This window comes from Acanthisitta chloris, unplaced genomic scaffold (assembly GCF_000695815.1).
Source record: "Acanthisitta chloris isolate BGI_N310 unplaced genomic scaffold, ASM69581v1 scaffold7259, whole genome shotgun sequence".
Lineage (NCBI taxonomy): Eukaryota > Metazoa > Chordata > Aves > Passeriformes > Acanthisittidae > Acanthisitta > Acanthisitta chloris.
In genome coordinates, this window is record NW_008689703.1 from 7,182 (window position 1) to 19,224 (window position 12,043).

The window sequence follows — 12,043 nt, forward strand, 5'->3', positions numbered from 1 at the left end:
CTGCCCCATGCCTTGACCCTGACCTTCTGCTGATCCATCCATCGAGGATGATGGATTGTTCGGCCTTTTAGAGGCCCTTTAGGTGATCTCCTGCTAGGCTGTGGGTGCTGATGGACTGCAGCTGGGAGGAGATGCTTTTGTCCAGTGCAGTAGGGTGATTTTTCACCCTGTTTGCACTTGGTGCATCCTGTGTGGGTGTCAGCAGCCAGTCTGGGGACACAGCCCAGCCTGGCTGGTGCACAGCACGTGTGCAGCAGTTTCGGCCTTTTAGAGGCCCTTTAGGTGATCTCCTGCTAGGCTGTGGGTGCTGATGGACTGCAGCTGGGAGGAGATGCTTTTGTCCAGTGCAGTAGGGTGATTTTTCACCCTGTTTGCACTTGGTGCATCCTGTGTGGGTGTCAGCAGCCAGTCTGGGGACACAGCCCAGCCTGGCTGGTGCACAGCACGTGTGCAGCAGTCACTCTGGTGACAGCCTCCTAGGTCACTTTCCACCTCTCTCCAAACTCTGCACCACAATGTGGATGGAGTGAACATCAGATTATGGACTTCTAACATTCAATTTACTTCAAAAATCTGTGTGGGCAAGCAGAACTCTGCTCTTACAGACACTGAATTATCCCATTGCTATCACCTCCGTTCATGTATTTGTTTCCAGCTCTGAAAGACACACTGGGTTTGATTGCCAAACAGTCAGAAGAGCTTGAAAGCCATGCAGAGCACTTGTACAAGTCCATTCTAGCTGCTGTGGGTCCTGTGCAGGGCAAGGACACGATGGAGGATGAGGAGGGTGCAGCACACAGCTGCTCCATGGGTAAGCAGGGGCAAACCAGCCTTTCTGCAGAGGGGGAAGAGGGGAGGAAGCATAGGAAGAGCAACACTTAAATTAGCTAACACTACACATCAGGCTCTATTAATCTGATGTTTGGAAAGCCTAAGAGACGTGAGGGACGTCTCAAAATGGATTCCCTGTGAGCTCTAACTGTGTGTCAGGGCAAGAGCAGTGTGGGTGACCCAGCTGATGAAACCCAAGAGCGTGAGGAGAGCGATGGCAGCTCACGGTCAGCCAGGGCTGGGGGGACAGCAGCAGCCTGGCACAGACAGCTGCTCTGCCCAAATGCCTCACACCGCAGAGGGCAGATGAGGAAGGGTTTGTTTTTTTTTTTAGCTTTGTGTTTTCTTGGAAACATTCTGCTTGGTGGGAAAGGGAAGCAAGTGAATTCAGGTATAAAATAGGGGCTAGAAAACTTGTATGTCACTTTCTTGACCATCTTCCTTCAAATAAAACTGGAGAAACAGGAGTGACAGCCTCTTAGAAGAGCACAACAATATCTTAAGTAGTGTTTAATTGCTACCTCCACCTAGCTGTACCCTGCTGAAGTACAGCATGGGGGAGGGTTTTCTTTGTTTCTTTGCAAACCTATTTTGTTTCAGGTGCCTCCTCTGCCAGACCTGGACCTCGTTAGCCAGTCTTGGGAGGGCTGATAAGAATTTCAAGCACCAAACCACTGCCGTCATCTCTTGCAGAGATGCCAAACTATGTGCTCAGTTAGCCCACCTGGGCTGATTGCAGTGTGGGCTTGTACCGTGGCTCGGGGAAGGTGCACCGTACAACAGGATGTCTGGAGTTGTGTGAGTGAGGAGGATCCAGCTGGCCTTTTCCTGTTTTGTTTTTTAACATAGCTTTTTTTTTTTCATGGAAGTGTCCTGTTCATGTGTTAGCAAAATGTCAGGAACAGATCGAGTTTTTAACTGAGTAATGCACCGTGTGCCGTGCAGCTCACTGCTAAGTAAAGCTGTGTGATTTTAATAGCTCTGCTCTCATGTTTTGTTTATGCTCGTCAAAAATAGGTGCTAGAAGCCAAGAAATAGCAACTCCTTCTGGTTCTTGGGAGCAAAGTGAATGCTTGTTTATAACTACCACTCCCTGCCTGTTTAACTTTCAGTTTTCTTGTGCATAAACACAAAAATCCAGTATGCTGAATCTCAAATAATAAACAAGTGAGTACAGCTCGGGAAGGAATAGGTTCTGTATAACCTGTTGTTGGCAGTAGCTGTGTTGTTAGTGCTGTGCTGGTTTCCCTGGGTGAGCAGTTGTGCCCTTCCCCTCTTACAGCTAGTGCAGTTAGTCACTGCTCACAGAACCTTCATCAAGGGTTTCCAAACTCTTACCAGAAAGAGCATCTCACAAGATAAGTGGCCAAAAAAGTTACAGACTGTTGATACTTGGCTTTAAATAACCTTTAAACTAAATGGTTATCACTGTGTTTTTGTGCCAGAATACATCATTTCCTCCCATTTCTGTGAGAACACAGTGACATTTCTGTTCTGCACAAGCAGAAGGTGAAAGCACAGTTAACCTGAAGTAGTTATGACAAATAATTCATCGGTGTTTGTGGGGTTTTTTTGATACTCTCCCATCTTCTACCTCATCTTAAATGGTGGCAATTTTTTTTACCCATTATGTCACAAGCATCTAATATTTCAGCTTACACAGGTACGAGACTTCAGTCCCATTTTCCAGAATTTTTAGGCCTGCTCTACCCTCATCACAGGCTCCAGCATTGACCAGCACCAGCACAGCAACCCAGTAATGGCTGAGGGGAAAACAAATAACCACCAAACACCTGGTGTAGCCCAAGTTGGTTTTGCAATGCTTTTATTACTGTATATATTAACATTGGTTTGGATAGTATGTAGCAGGCAGCTGACATTGAAGTTCATTTGTGCACTTCTCTGAAGGGAAGATGTTCTACCCTCAACATACCTCCTTCTGCTTCACTTCCTGACCTCAGCAGCACTCACTGCTCTCCTGCTCTCAAGGAGCAGCCAAGTCACATTGAGAATGAATTATACCAACAAGCACATCTCTACTAGAAAGCACATCACTTTATTGTGAAGGTCTCAAGTGGAAGAGTTCAACTTAACCATGACAATACTTTATGTATTACAATTGCCTGTTGATTTATGCAACTATGTTGAAGAAAGCTGTTAGCCAAAGTCACCCCTCCCCCCCCAAAAAAAATCAGAGGATATTTGCACCAGTTTTAGTTTATACCTCACAACATACCTAGGCTATATTTTTACTATCACAGGGTGTATTTACTACTAGGGGAATGTTACATGGTCTTTCAAACATGAAACTATTTACAGAATAGGCTGAACATTTGAGTTTAGATAAAGCTGAACAATTTTACATGTATAGGAAGTGTTATAGGCTAGCTTTCCTGTGGCTTTTAGCTAGACATCAGGCACTAATGAGTTGATTAGCTCTGTACAAAGAATATCACACCATCCAAAAACCTCTTGGCTGCTGGTTAGTTCCAAATTGTTTGAGATGCCCCTACTTTGAGCAAGAGCTTGGTAGGGCCTCACTGTCCCCATGTCAACCTCCTGGTGCCTCTCTGCAGAAGGGAATAGAAGCTAAGCTGTTGCACTAAGTCAGAAGACTACTGAGTAAAAGAAGATGGAAGTAACAGTATATAGAAAAGACATACTGGTAGAAAGTTATACCTCCTCAAGGCTTTTCTGAAATCATTTGTGTTAGGGAAATACTGTTCTCTCCCCTACTATGCAAAGCTAACAGGAATTCCCTAAATAGAGTCCTTGAGAAATAAGTTAAGTTCCAAGACTAAGTTAGGGAACTGTTGTACATTCAGAGTGCATTATGCCTCCATGAACATTGGCTGGGTGTTTCTGGTACAGCACATGTGCCTTAAGCACCATGACAGCTCAGGCTTTTGGGCCATAGTCACTGGTTTGAGTTGCAGGGAAGGGCTCTGGGCTACTGGAAGGTCTGAGAGCCATGGCTGCACACACAGATATGTTTTGTGCACAATGCAAGCCTAATTTCCCCCTTAGCCATACAAATTAAGACAATATTTATCACCATACAGTTTGATATTACTTCCAATAAGTACAATATTTATTAAACATTTCTTCAGTTTTGTTACATATTGTGCAACAAATTACAATATTCTGCAGCCACAAATTATATGCAGAGTATGAAGAAACTATTAATCAGATAGTGTGATCTCTCCATTTATAATTCTACAAGAAGGAACTAGCAAATTGATCTTACATATATCTTACTAAATTTTATGCATGGAAAGTGACAGACACTGTTGTGCTGTTTGATACAAAATGGCTAAACTTCATCTTCAGAAGACTAAACCTGACATCTAAACATGCCAATAGAAACATCAAAACAAAAATACATCCTAACCAACCACAGGAAACAGTCTGGTATCAGGAAAAGCAACAAGGAATTACACGTTTATAAACCAGCACACAAAGGTTTAAAACAGTTCTGAAAATGAAGTTAGCTGTCTTGAGTCAAGGGAATAAAAAAAGTCAGTATTGACCATTTACAATCTCTGACCTTTGTGGAGACGGTAAGAATCTGTTGTAGTGCAGCTACATACAGTACAATTCAGGCAATTTTTTTTTTTCACTTGGGTTCAGATTGCAAATTCATTGTTGTGAGACAAAAGGGGGGGAGGCAAGTTTTAGCAGCAACCTCCACTAGACTGCTTGACTGGAGTGCTCTGAATTTTAACATTGGACTTCTCTGCACCACCAGCTGTCGCTCCCGGGCCCATCCGTTTTTTAATCTCCGCAGCCATAGTCATGAAAGACTGTTCTACATTTGTGGCATTCTTTGCACTGGTTTCCAAAAATGGAATTCCAAGAGAATCTGCAAATTCCTGCAAATCAAGAAACAGCAAACAGTAAGCTCATACATCAACCTTGTTTCCTGGTGCACTGCTGGACAAGCCACACATTCCCAGATTCCACCCCACACCCCATCTCTGGTCTGACGATGACCTGCAGGGCAGGGGGTCATCAACTGCCCACATTTGTGGCACTGACATAATCTGTGTACCACAGCACTTCCCTGCACCAGAACCCAAAGTGCATTACAGAGTAGAGCAGGTGCTCAGCCAAGCCAATACATCAGCATCCACATACCTTTGCTGTTGTATAGTCTACTACTTTCTTTGTGGTCAGATCACATTTGTTCCCCACCAACAACTTGTTGACGTTTTCACTGGCATAGCGGTCTATCTCCTGCAGCCACTGCTTTACATTATTGAAAGACTCCTACAAGACAAGAGAGCTGTAAGCAAGACCCTTGACCAAGAGGAAAGTTCAGCACTATCCATGTGGTAATGACCAGGAAGGAATATGAAGGAGTGCACTTAGTATGATGCACAACCACAATGCTGCCATCTGCCCTTGATGGCCTCAGGGCAGTACAGCCACCACAGGATCCATACAGCTCCTGAGGTCCTGCTCCAAGCCCTACACAGTCAGCCTTTCCTGCTCTCCTCCCATTATTGTTCCCTGCTCCATATCTTGATTATTCAAGAGCCTCTACCATCTGTGACTCTTCCTCCTCCTATAGCAGAGATAAAGACACAGCACACAGCAGAAACCACAAGAATCCCAGGTGTTTACAAAGCACCAGGTATTAGGTGCAAACCACTTTGTTGTAGAGATGCCTTTGACTCAAGAAATGCTGGACTCATATTCCAGTTAGTGATTGAACACAATTGTTCTTTTTCTATTAATTCAGGAAACCCTACACTTCCCAAGTGCCCTTCAAACAGGACAAATGCCCCAGTAATCTTCAGAGATTCTTTCACAGCAAACACTGGCTCAGTTATACCCTGCACACATGCTGACAATTTTCTGTTCCAAGTGCCAGTTTTCACTGCAGACCAAAGTTCAAGTACATTCACAAATCTTTCAACAATTTCCATCAGTAACTCAGACTTCCTGCTACCAAAGGCAGGGTGAGAAGTATTCACACAGAACAATCAGTTACCTGCTCAACAAGTCTCAAGTTAAGCCTAAGATACAATTACTTTAGAGCCACAAATCCCACTGCTCCTTTTATTTCTGCATTCAGCCCCAAACCTGAGATGAACACACATGTTTGGCTTGATAAACCTTAATGCAGCTTGGAGAACCATGTCACTGTGTCCTTAAGACATGCCCAGTTGTTACATTCCTGGTTTTATTTACTTATCAGCCTGGAAAAACTCTCCAGGCACAGGTTTTTGAAGACTTACCTGGTCTGTAACATCATACACCACTATGATGCCATGAGCTCCTCTATAGTAACTGGAAGTGATAGTCCGAAACCTCTCCTGTCCTGCTGTGTCCCACTACAAGACAAGTAACAGGGTCAGTTACTGCAGCATGGCTGTGCCACTGTCACCCATCAGCTTCCAGAAACACAGCTCAGTGAATCAGTCACACAACTGCAAACATATCCAGGTCACAGCTACAGAAGCAGCTCTGAAACTGTAAGCAGCAAATAGCATTGGAGGAGATGAAGTATTTGAGCTAAGAAGCACACTTCAGCAGGCACTTCTCTGCAAGTGCTCATTTATTTGGCTTCAGCCAAGTGTAGTCAAGAGATTGGAGGAAAACATGAAGCAGTTTTGCCCCATGAAGCAGCCATGGTTCACTGGTCAGAAGAGCAAACACAAGCTGGGGCTTGAAAACCTGTTAAGGAATAAGGTCAGAGAGCTGCAGGTCTCCAACATCACCACTCCCTGCAACTTCCTTGGCACAGCAGCTCCAGCAAAGGTATTTAAAGGCAACAACACAAACAAAACTGGTTCCCTACTCCTACTGGCAGAGTTGAGAGACATTAGCTGCTTAACCTCTTCCCACACCAGGACAGGGCAGCAGTCACCCAAACATTTCTCTCCCTGAAGCAGCATCAAGAATAGGGCTGGCTGCACATTAAAAACAGACTCTCAGACAGTCTTCAGCAGTGACAGCATTCCTAGTGGGCTGCTCTACACTCAGGACAGCTACAGTCTGGAGGCTCAGGCTTCTGGCTGTGAGCTGGACTCCTGCTCCACAACATGCAATCCCTGAGTCATTGCCTTCAAGTCCTGAGAGCCTCTGCTTGAGCTAGAAGCAGTGGCTGACAAGGATTGTGTGACCTTGCACAGATATTAGATTTCATTACACCAAGTCACCCTTTGGAGTGTTTCAAGATTAAAGAACTGCCAAGTGAAAGGCCAAAAGCATAACCAGAGAACACCACCCAGTGCTAAGGCAGAGAGACCAGTTACAAGCCTTTGTGTCAGGTTTTCCATTCAGGCCAACAAAAGCAGTTTCCAGCACTAGATAGTGCAGTCTGCTAAGAACAGCTGCTGTGGAATTCAGTCATCTTGGACAACTGTGTGGTATTCCTGCACTTACACAAATCCTTGCTAAATACTGCAGAACTAGACCAACTTTGATAGGAGAGCACTCCAGCACACAGTCTCCTCTTTCAGGCAAACAGCCTGGATAATAAGCATCCTTCTTTAAGGACATGTCATGAAGTCTTGGAATCTTGTGAGAACTGCCTCACCTCTTGTAACAGGGACGGTATCTCTTAAAGTACAAAGTTTACTATCAATAGCTATGAATCTGTGCTCCAACAGATTAAAGTACCCAGAGTTGAGAAATACTACTTACTATCTGAAGCTTGATTGTTTTCCCATCTAGTTCTATAGTTCTGATTTTGAAGTCCACACCAATCGTGCTGATGTAACTTTCTGTGTACGTGTCATCCTAGGAGAGAGAGTGAACATAAGTCAGCTGCACCTCTTCTGCAGTCACCTACTTCATTAGGCACCAGGCAGACAAGGGTACTTAATTTCCTAGGAAAAACAGTCTAATCGCTCATGGCAAGGTCCAGGAGACAGCTAGGTATTTCCACTGAGCATTTACTTTTCAAAAATTCCACGAAGTGCTTTAAAAGCACCTCAGACAATCAGATTTGTGTTTCAAAAACTAGTAAAAAATCCTCTTTACTTGAAATCCTGTATTGTTAAGTCCTTGTGAACTGTAGTGTAAAAACTAGTCTTTGCTCATATTGGCAGATAGAAGAGGTACTTAGACAAACTACTGTGGTTATTAAAAAGCATCAGATTTTTTTATTTGCCTCTGATGGTTTTTCATCTGTGTTACAGGGCAGCTCCCTAAGTCAGAGGCTTCACCTCAGTCACACTCCGCACATGAATTTCAGACCCTGTGCTGCCATGGCTGGTTGCTAAGGCAGGTTAGAGTTACAGCTTGGGCACTTGTGCTAAGGCCTCTGCTCTCCAGCCTGTGTCAATACAGGAAGGAAAACACTGGTTTAGCAGCCTGCAGGGACCTAGCTGCAGTCTCCAGCAGACCTCAGGCACACAGCAAGTGCTGGATCAGTCTTTGCTACCTTCTAGTGATTGTTAGCTTGTCAGCCTGAAGGAAGTTTCTATTCCTGAAGTACCTGTAGGATAGAACTTCATGTACAATGTACCACAAAAGGCTTTATGCAACCAGTAGCTATCACAAAAGCAAGGGATTTCTCTGGGTTGTGAATGGAAGACACCTCAGGTAATACATCCAAGTAGGAATAAAGTATTAAGCCTTTTAGAATGGCATGACATTTATTTCCTTAGCATTTCAGTACTCAAAGGGGTATGTTTGAGAAGCCTGATGAAGTTCAACCCACAGCAGGAAGAACACAGGGAGGTGAATGCTGCATTAATTCCTTATGCCAGGGTAAAACAGCTCAGTTGACAAGTCACACTCCCAAAGGAAAAAGCTACTTAGTTGAAGAATAAGCAGACAACTGAGCATGAGCTTAAGCTGGCTATCAAAAAAGAAGTTGGATTATTTACATGAAGCCAAAATTAATTTAAAAGTATCTGCAAGAAAAGCAGGCTAGACTGCTCTGGGAATACTGCTCCAGCCTTGTCACTTCCAATCCACTGCCTCCATGCTGTGAGCAGAGCAGGTGACATCTTTCTGCTGTTCCTACTGCTTTAAGTGTTCCCCTGCCCTAACACTGCACAAACAGCAGCTGTAACAGCTTTAACTGAGGCTGTTTGTACACACCAGACCACCCTTTCATGTTAACAACATGAGACACAACAAGCTCTTCCCAGAGGTGCTCAGAGCAGTTGTTCAGGCTGTAAAAGTAATGCCATCAGCTTTGCAGAAGTATCACACACTAGTTTCTAAGTTAATGCCCCATATTCTTCCTTCCTTCCTCTCCTCCCATGGCAACATAAAGCTGCACTTTGGCATGGACAGATAAGTTCACTGGACTTCAGCTTTTTCTACTAAGACATATCAAACCCATTTTAAATTTTCTTGCTGACAGGACAATTAGATCTTTGTGTCAGACTTCAGCTGGAGCAGCCCCCTAGCAATTTTAACATTCACTCAGGGAAGCTTAAGGCCTTCTTCCTGGAGTATTATTCAAAGTACTTCTGACTAAACAACTGGTAGGTCTTTTCAATGCAGATATCAAACTTCATCTGGATGAAAATGCTCTTACCAAGTACAACTGATCAAAGTCTTGCCCTGACACATTTGTACTCCTCATGTCTGAGAATTCATGTTCTTCCATCTTCAGTGTTCTACCATTACTGTCATGATAGAAGTTAAATTATGATATCTTGATCTCAAGTAACAGGAAAATGAGAATTAAACTTAACTGGACATGTACAAATTCATAAGACAGGAGGGGTTCTGCATACTATACTTACTCCTTGCTATTCCAGACCTGACAGACATCAGCCTTGCTACAAGAACTACTGAAAAGGAAAGTTCTTGCTCAGTACTTGGTAGCTTTCTTATATAAAGTTTTCAAGAATGATCACTTACTGCAAACCTAAGTAGAAGGCAAGATTTCCCAACACCGGAGTCTCCAATCAGAAGTAGCTTGAATAAATAGTCACTGCAGAAGGAAAAAAAACCAAACAAAAATTAGGTCACTTAATGAAAAACACTGTCAAGAACCAAATTTCTTGCATCTAATATAGTATGACATTTGTGAAGGGTAAATTAATTCACTACTAGGGAAGTCACCTACAACTCCAAGCTCCTCTATCCAGTTTAGACACAATTTACCCATTAAGGGAAGTGTGATGTAGATGCTCTGAACACAACAGTTGTGTGGATCTGTGCCTTCCTGGGAAGGTACTCTGGGAATATTAGTGACACTATCAGCAAGACTAACACAGTCCTACTCCAGCCCTTTGTGGTCTAGCTAACATGAAAATCATGCTTCACAATTAAGTGCAACCCTCACAGTTCAGTTGAGTAACTCAAATAACAAGCAGATGCCCACCAGAGTGTTTTCTTCAGAGTCAGAGGCTTGATCCCACTGCCCAGCTTCACATGGACCATGCAGCTCGCCAACCCCAACCATTTCTTTCCTCGGTTTAAGTTACCCAGATTTAGGCACCAGCAAAACCCAACAGCACAATATGCAATTTAAATATACAAGCTATGAATGCTAAGTGTTGCAGCCTGTGAAAGTGCAGTGACCATCCAGCTTCCACAACAGACTATTGGCAGTGACCAAAACTCCATTTGCCTTTCAGGAATGAAAGCAAAGCTAAAGTCATCGCTGGATAAAGACATCTCTCAGGGATGTCAGGTGTGATATTAGTAATTTTCAAGACACACTGGAAAAGCTGACAATTCTATTTTTGCTTAATGTTGACTCTCCCCAATATTAAAGAACAAACACAGTGTCATCAGTGTCCAACCTACATTTACACATCAAAGAGTGGTGAAGATTTCATTGATGGCAGAATGTGAGTTTCTGTGGTAGTCCTAAGACTAATAGGCCAGTTTCATACTAGAGATCAAATAGCAGAGAAAAAGCAACAACCCACCACTTAGACAAGTTATTTTGCCTTTTAAGTACTACATAACTCATTCTCAGCTTACAACTCTTCATCCTGGAGGGTCCAGGATTAAGTCTTGTTTTCATTTAACCACAGGATTTTAACAGGCGTATTTTTATGCCCACTAAGATTAAGTGTATGTAAATGCCAACTGCCCCCACCTATTATTCCCCAACCTTGCCATTGACTCTGGCTGGCAGAAATCCAGCCAGGAAACTGCATCCATCCCCAGCTGGTAACAGCCAAGCAGATGGTCAACGGCTCAAGTGCCCCAGTGACTGCCACTGTGGCTGGTCCCAGGCTGCAGGAACACACCCAACTGGAACCTCCAGTTTCCACAGCACTTCTCTCTAGACTAGACAGGAGTCGGAAGTGGTAAATTTATCAACTAATAAGCTGATCCTTAAAAATGCAACCTTCCCTCACGGTGTAAAGCTAGAAGCACTCAAGGTATTTAAAAATAACTGAAGTCAAAGGACACCTGGAAGTTCAGAGTTACAGAACTCACAACTCCACCTGTCAAGTAATGTATTAATACAAGGCAAGACGGTTTTAGTAGATTAGGTTATTAACCCAAACTGTTTGGGTGATTAAGTTACATTACATCAACCCACATAACAGAGTCAAGATGGCTGAAGCATTAGTACTGACCAGAAAACTCCTTACCCACACTAATAGTTTAGTTCCCCAAGAGCAGCAGAAATTCTCTGTAACCTGGAGACCAAGGTAAGGAGACTCGGTCCACTGTTACACCTATGCATTCTTCCCCACCATTATGCCTCAGCCTTCACACAGCTCCTTCCGACTCCAGCAGGAAGTTTTGGCTGTTCAGTTTGCTACACACCCAGAATTTTCAGCAGGCCTGAAGTTAAATTACTACTTACAGTAAGCACTAATACACTTGAAAGTGTTAGAGCTTGCAGCACATTACAATCCCCTTAAGAATATTAACACATGAATATTACCACTATATTGCCTTCATTAAAATTAGTAGAAAAAACTAACTCCTTCCTGGAATAGGTAAGGCTTCAGTTATGAGTCTGAGATCTGCTTAAAAGCCTTCCCTTGCTTGCAAGGGTAACGCAGGATCCCTCAGACTCCGAACATCAACTCTGTTGCTCTTGGCACTTGCTCCCAACCAAACCCACCCTGCCCTTAAATCTGTTACTGTTCAGAAGCAAACAAGAACAACAATGGCTTATACAGAAAATTACTGTTAACACAAGAACTCAGAAACTTTAAACACTGGGTTTGACATCTTTGCTATCGAGACCTCCCCTCACTTTGGGCTATTTCTGGAAACAAGTGATAACCACAGGCTCACATGGTGTCCTCAAGCCACCTGC

General features: G+C 43.5%; 2 protein-coding genes across 2 annotated transcripts in view; one reads left to right on the forward strand and one right to left on the reverse strand.

Annotated features, from left to right (window-relative positions):
• Positions 1–1,550, forward strand: part of CEP68 (centrosomal protein 68kDa) — a 5,703-nt gene extending 4,153 nt beyond the window's left edge. The window contains exons 5-6 of the mRNA XM_009081517.1: positions 656–811; positions 1,525–1,550. Coding sequence (XP_009079765.1) covers positions 656–811; positions 1,525–1,550 — 182 coding nt within the window. The remainder of the gene's footprint in view (positions 1–655; positions 812–1,524) is intronic.
• A 1,089-nt stretch (positions 1,551–2,639) lies between these two features.
• Positions 2,640–9,739, reverse strand: RAB1A (RAB1A, member RAS oncogene family; the record flags this gene model as incomplete). The annotated part of the gene is made up of 5 exons (XM_009081518.1): positions 2,640–4,703; positions 4,969–5,100; positions 6,075–6,170; positions 7,486–7,581; positions 9,667–9,739. Coding segments are annotated over 5 exons (595 nt in total), but the record flags the coding sequence as incomplete, so codon positions are not given.
• Between the last annotated feature and the right edge of the window lie 2,304 nt (positions 9,740–12,043).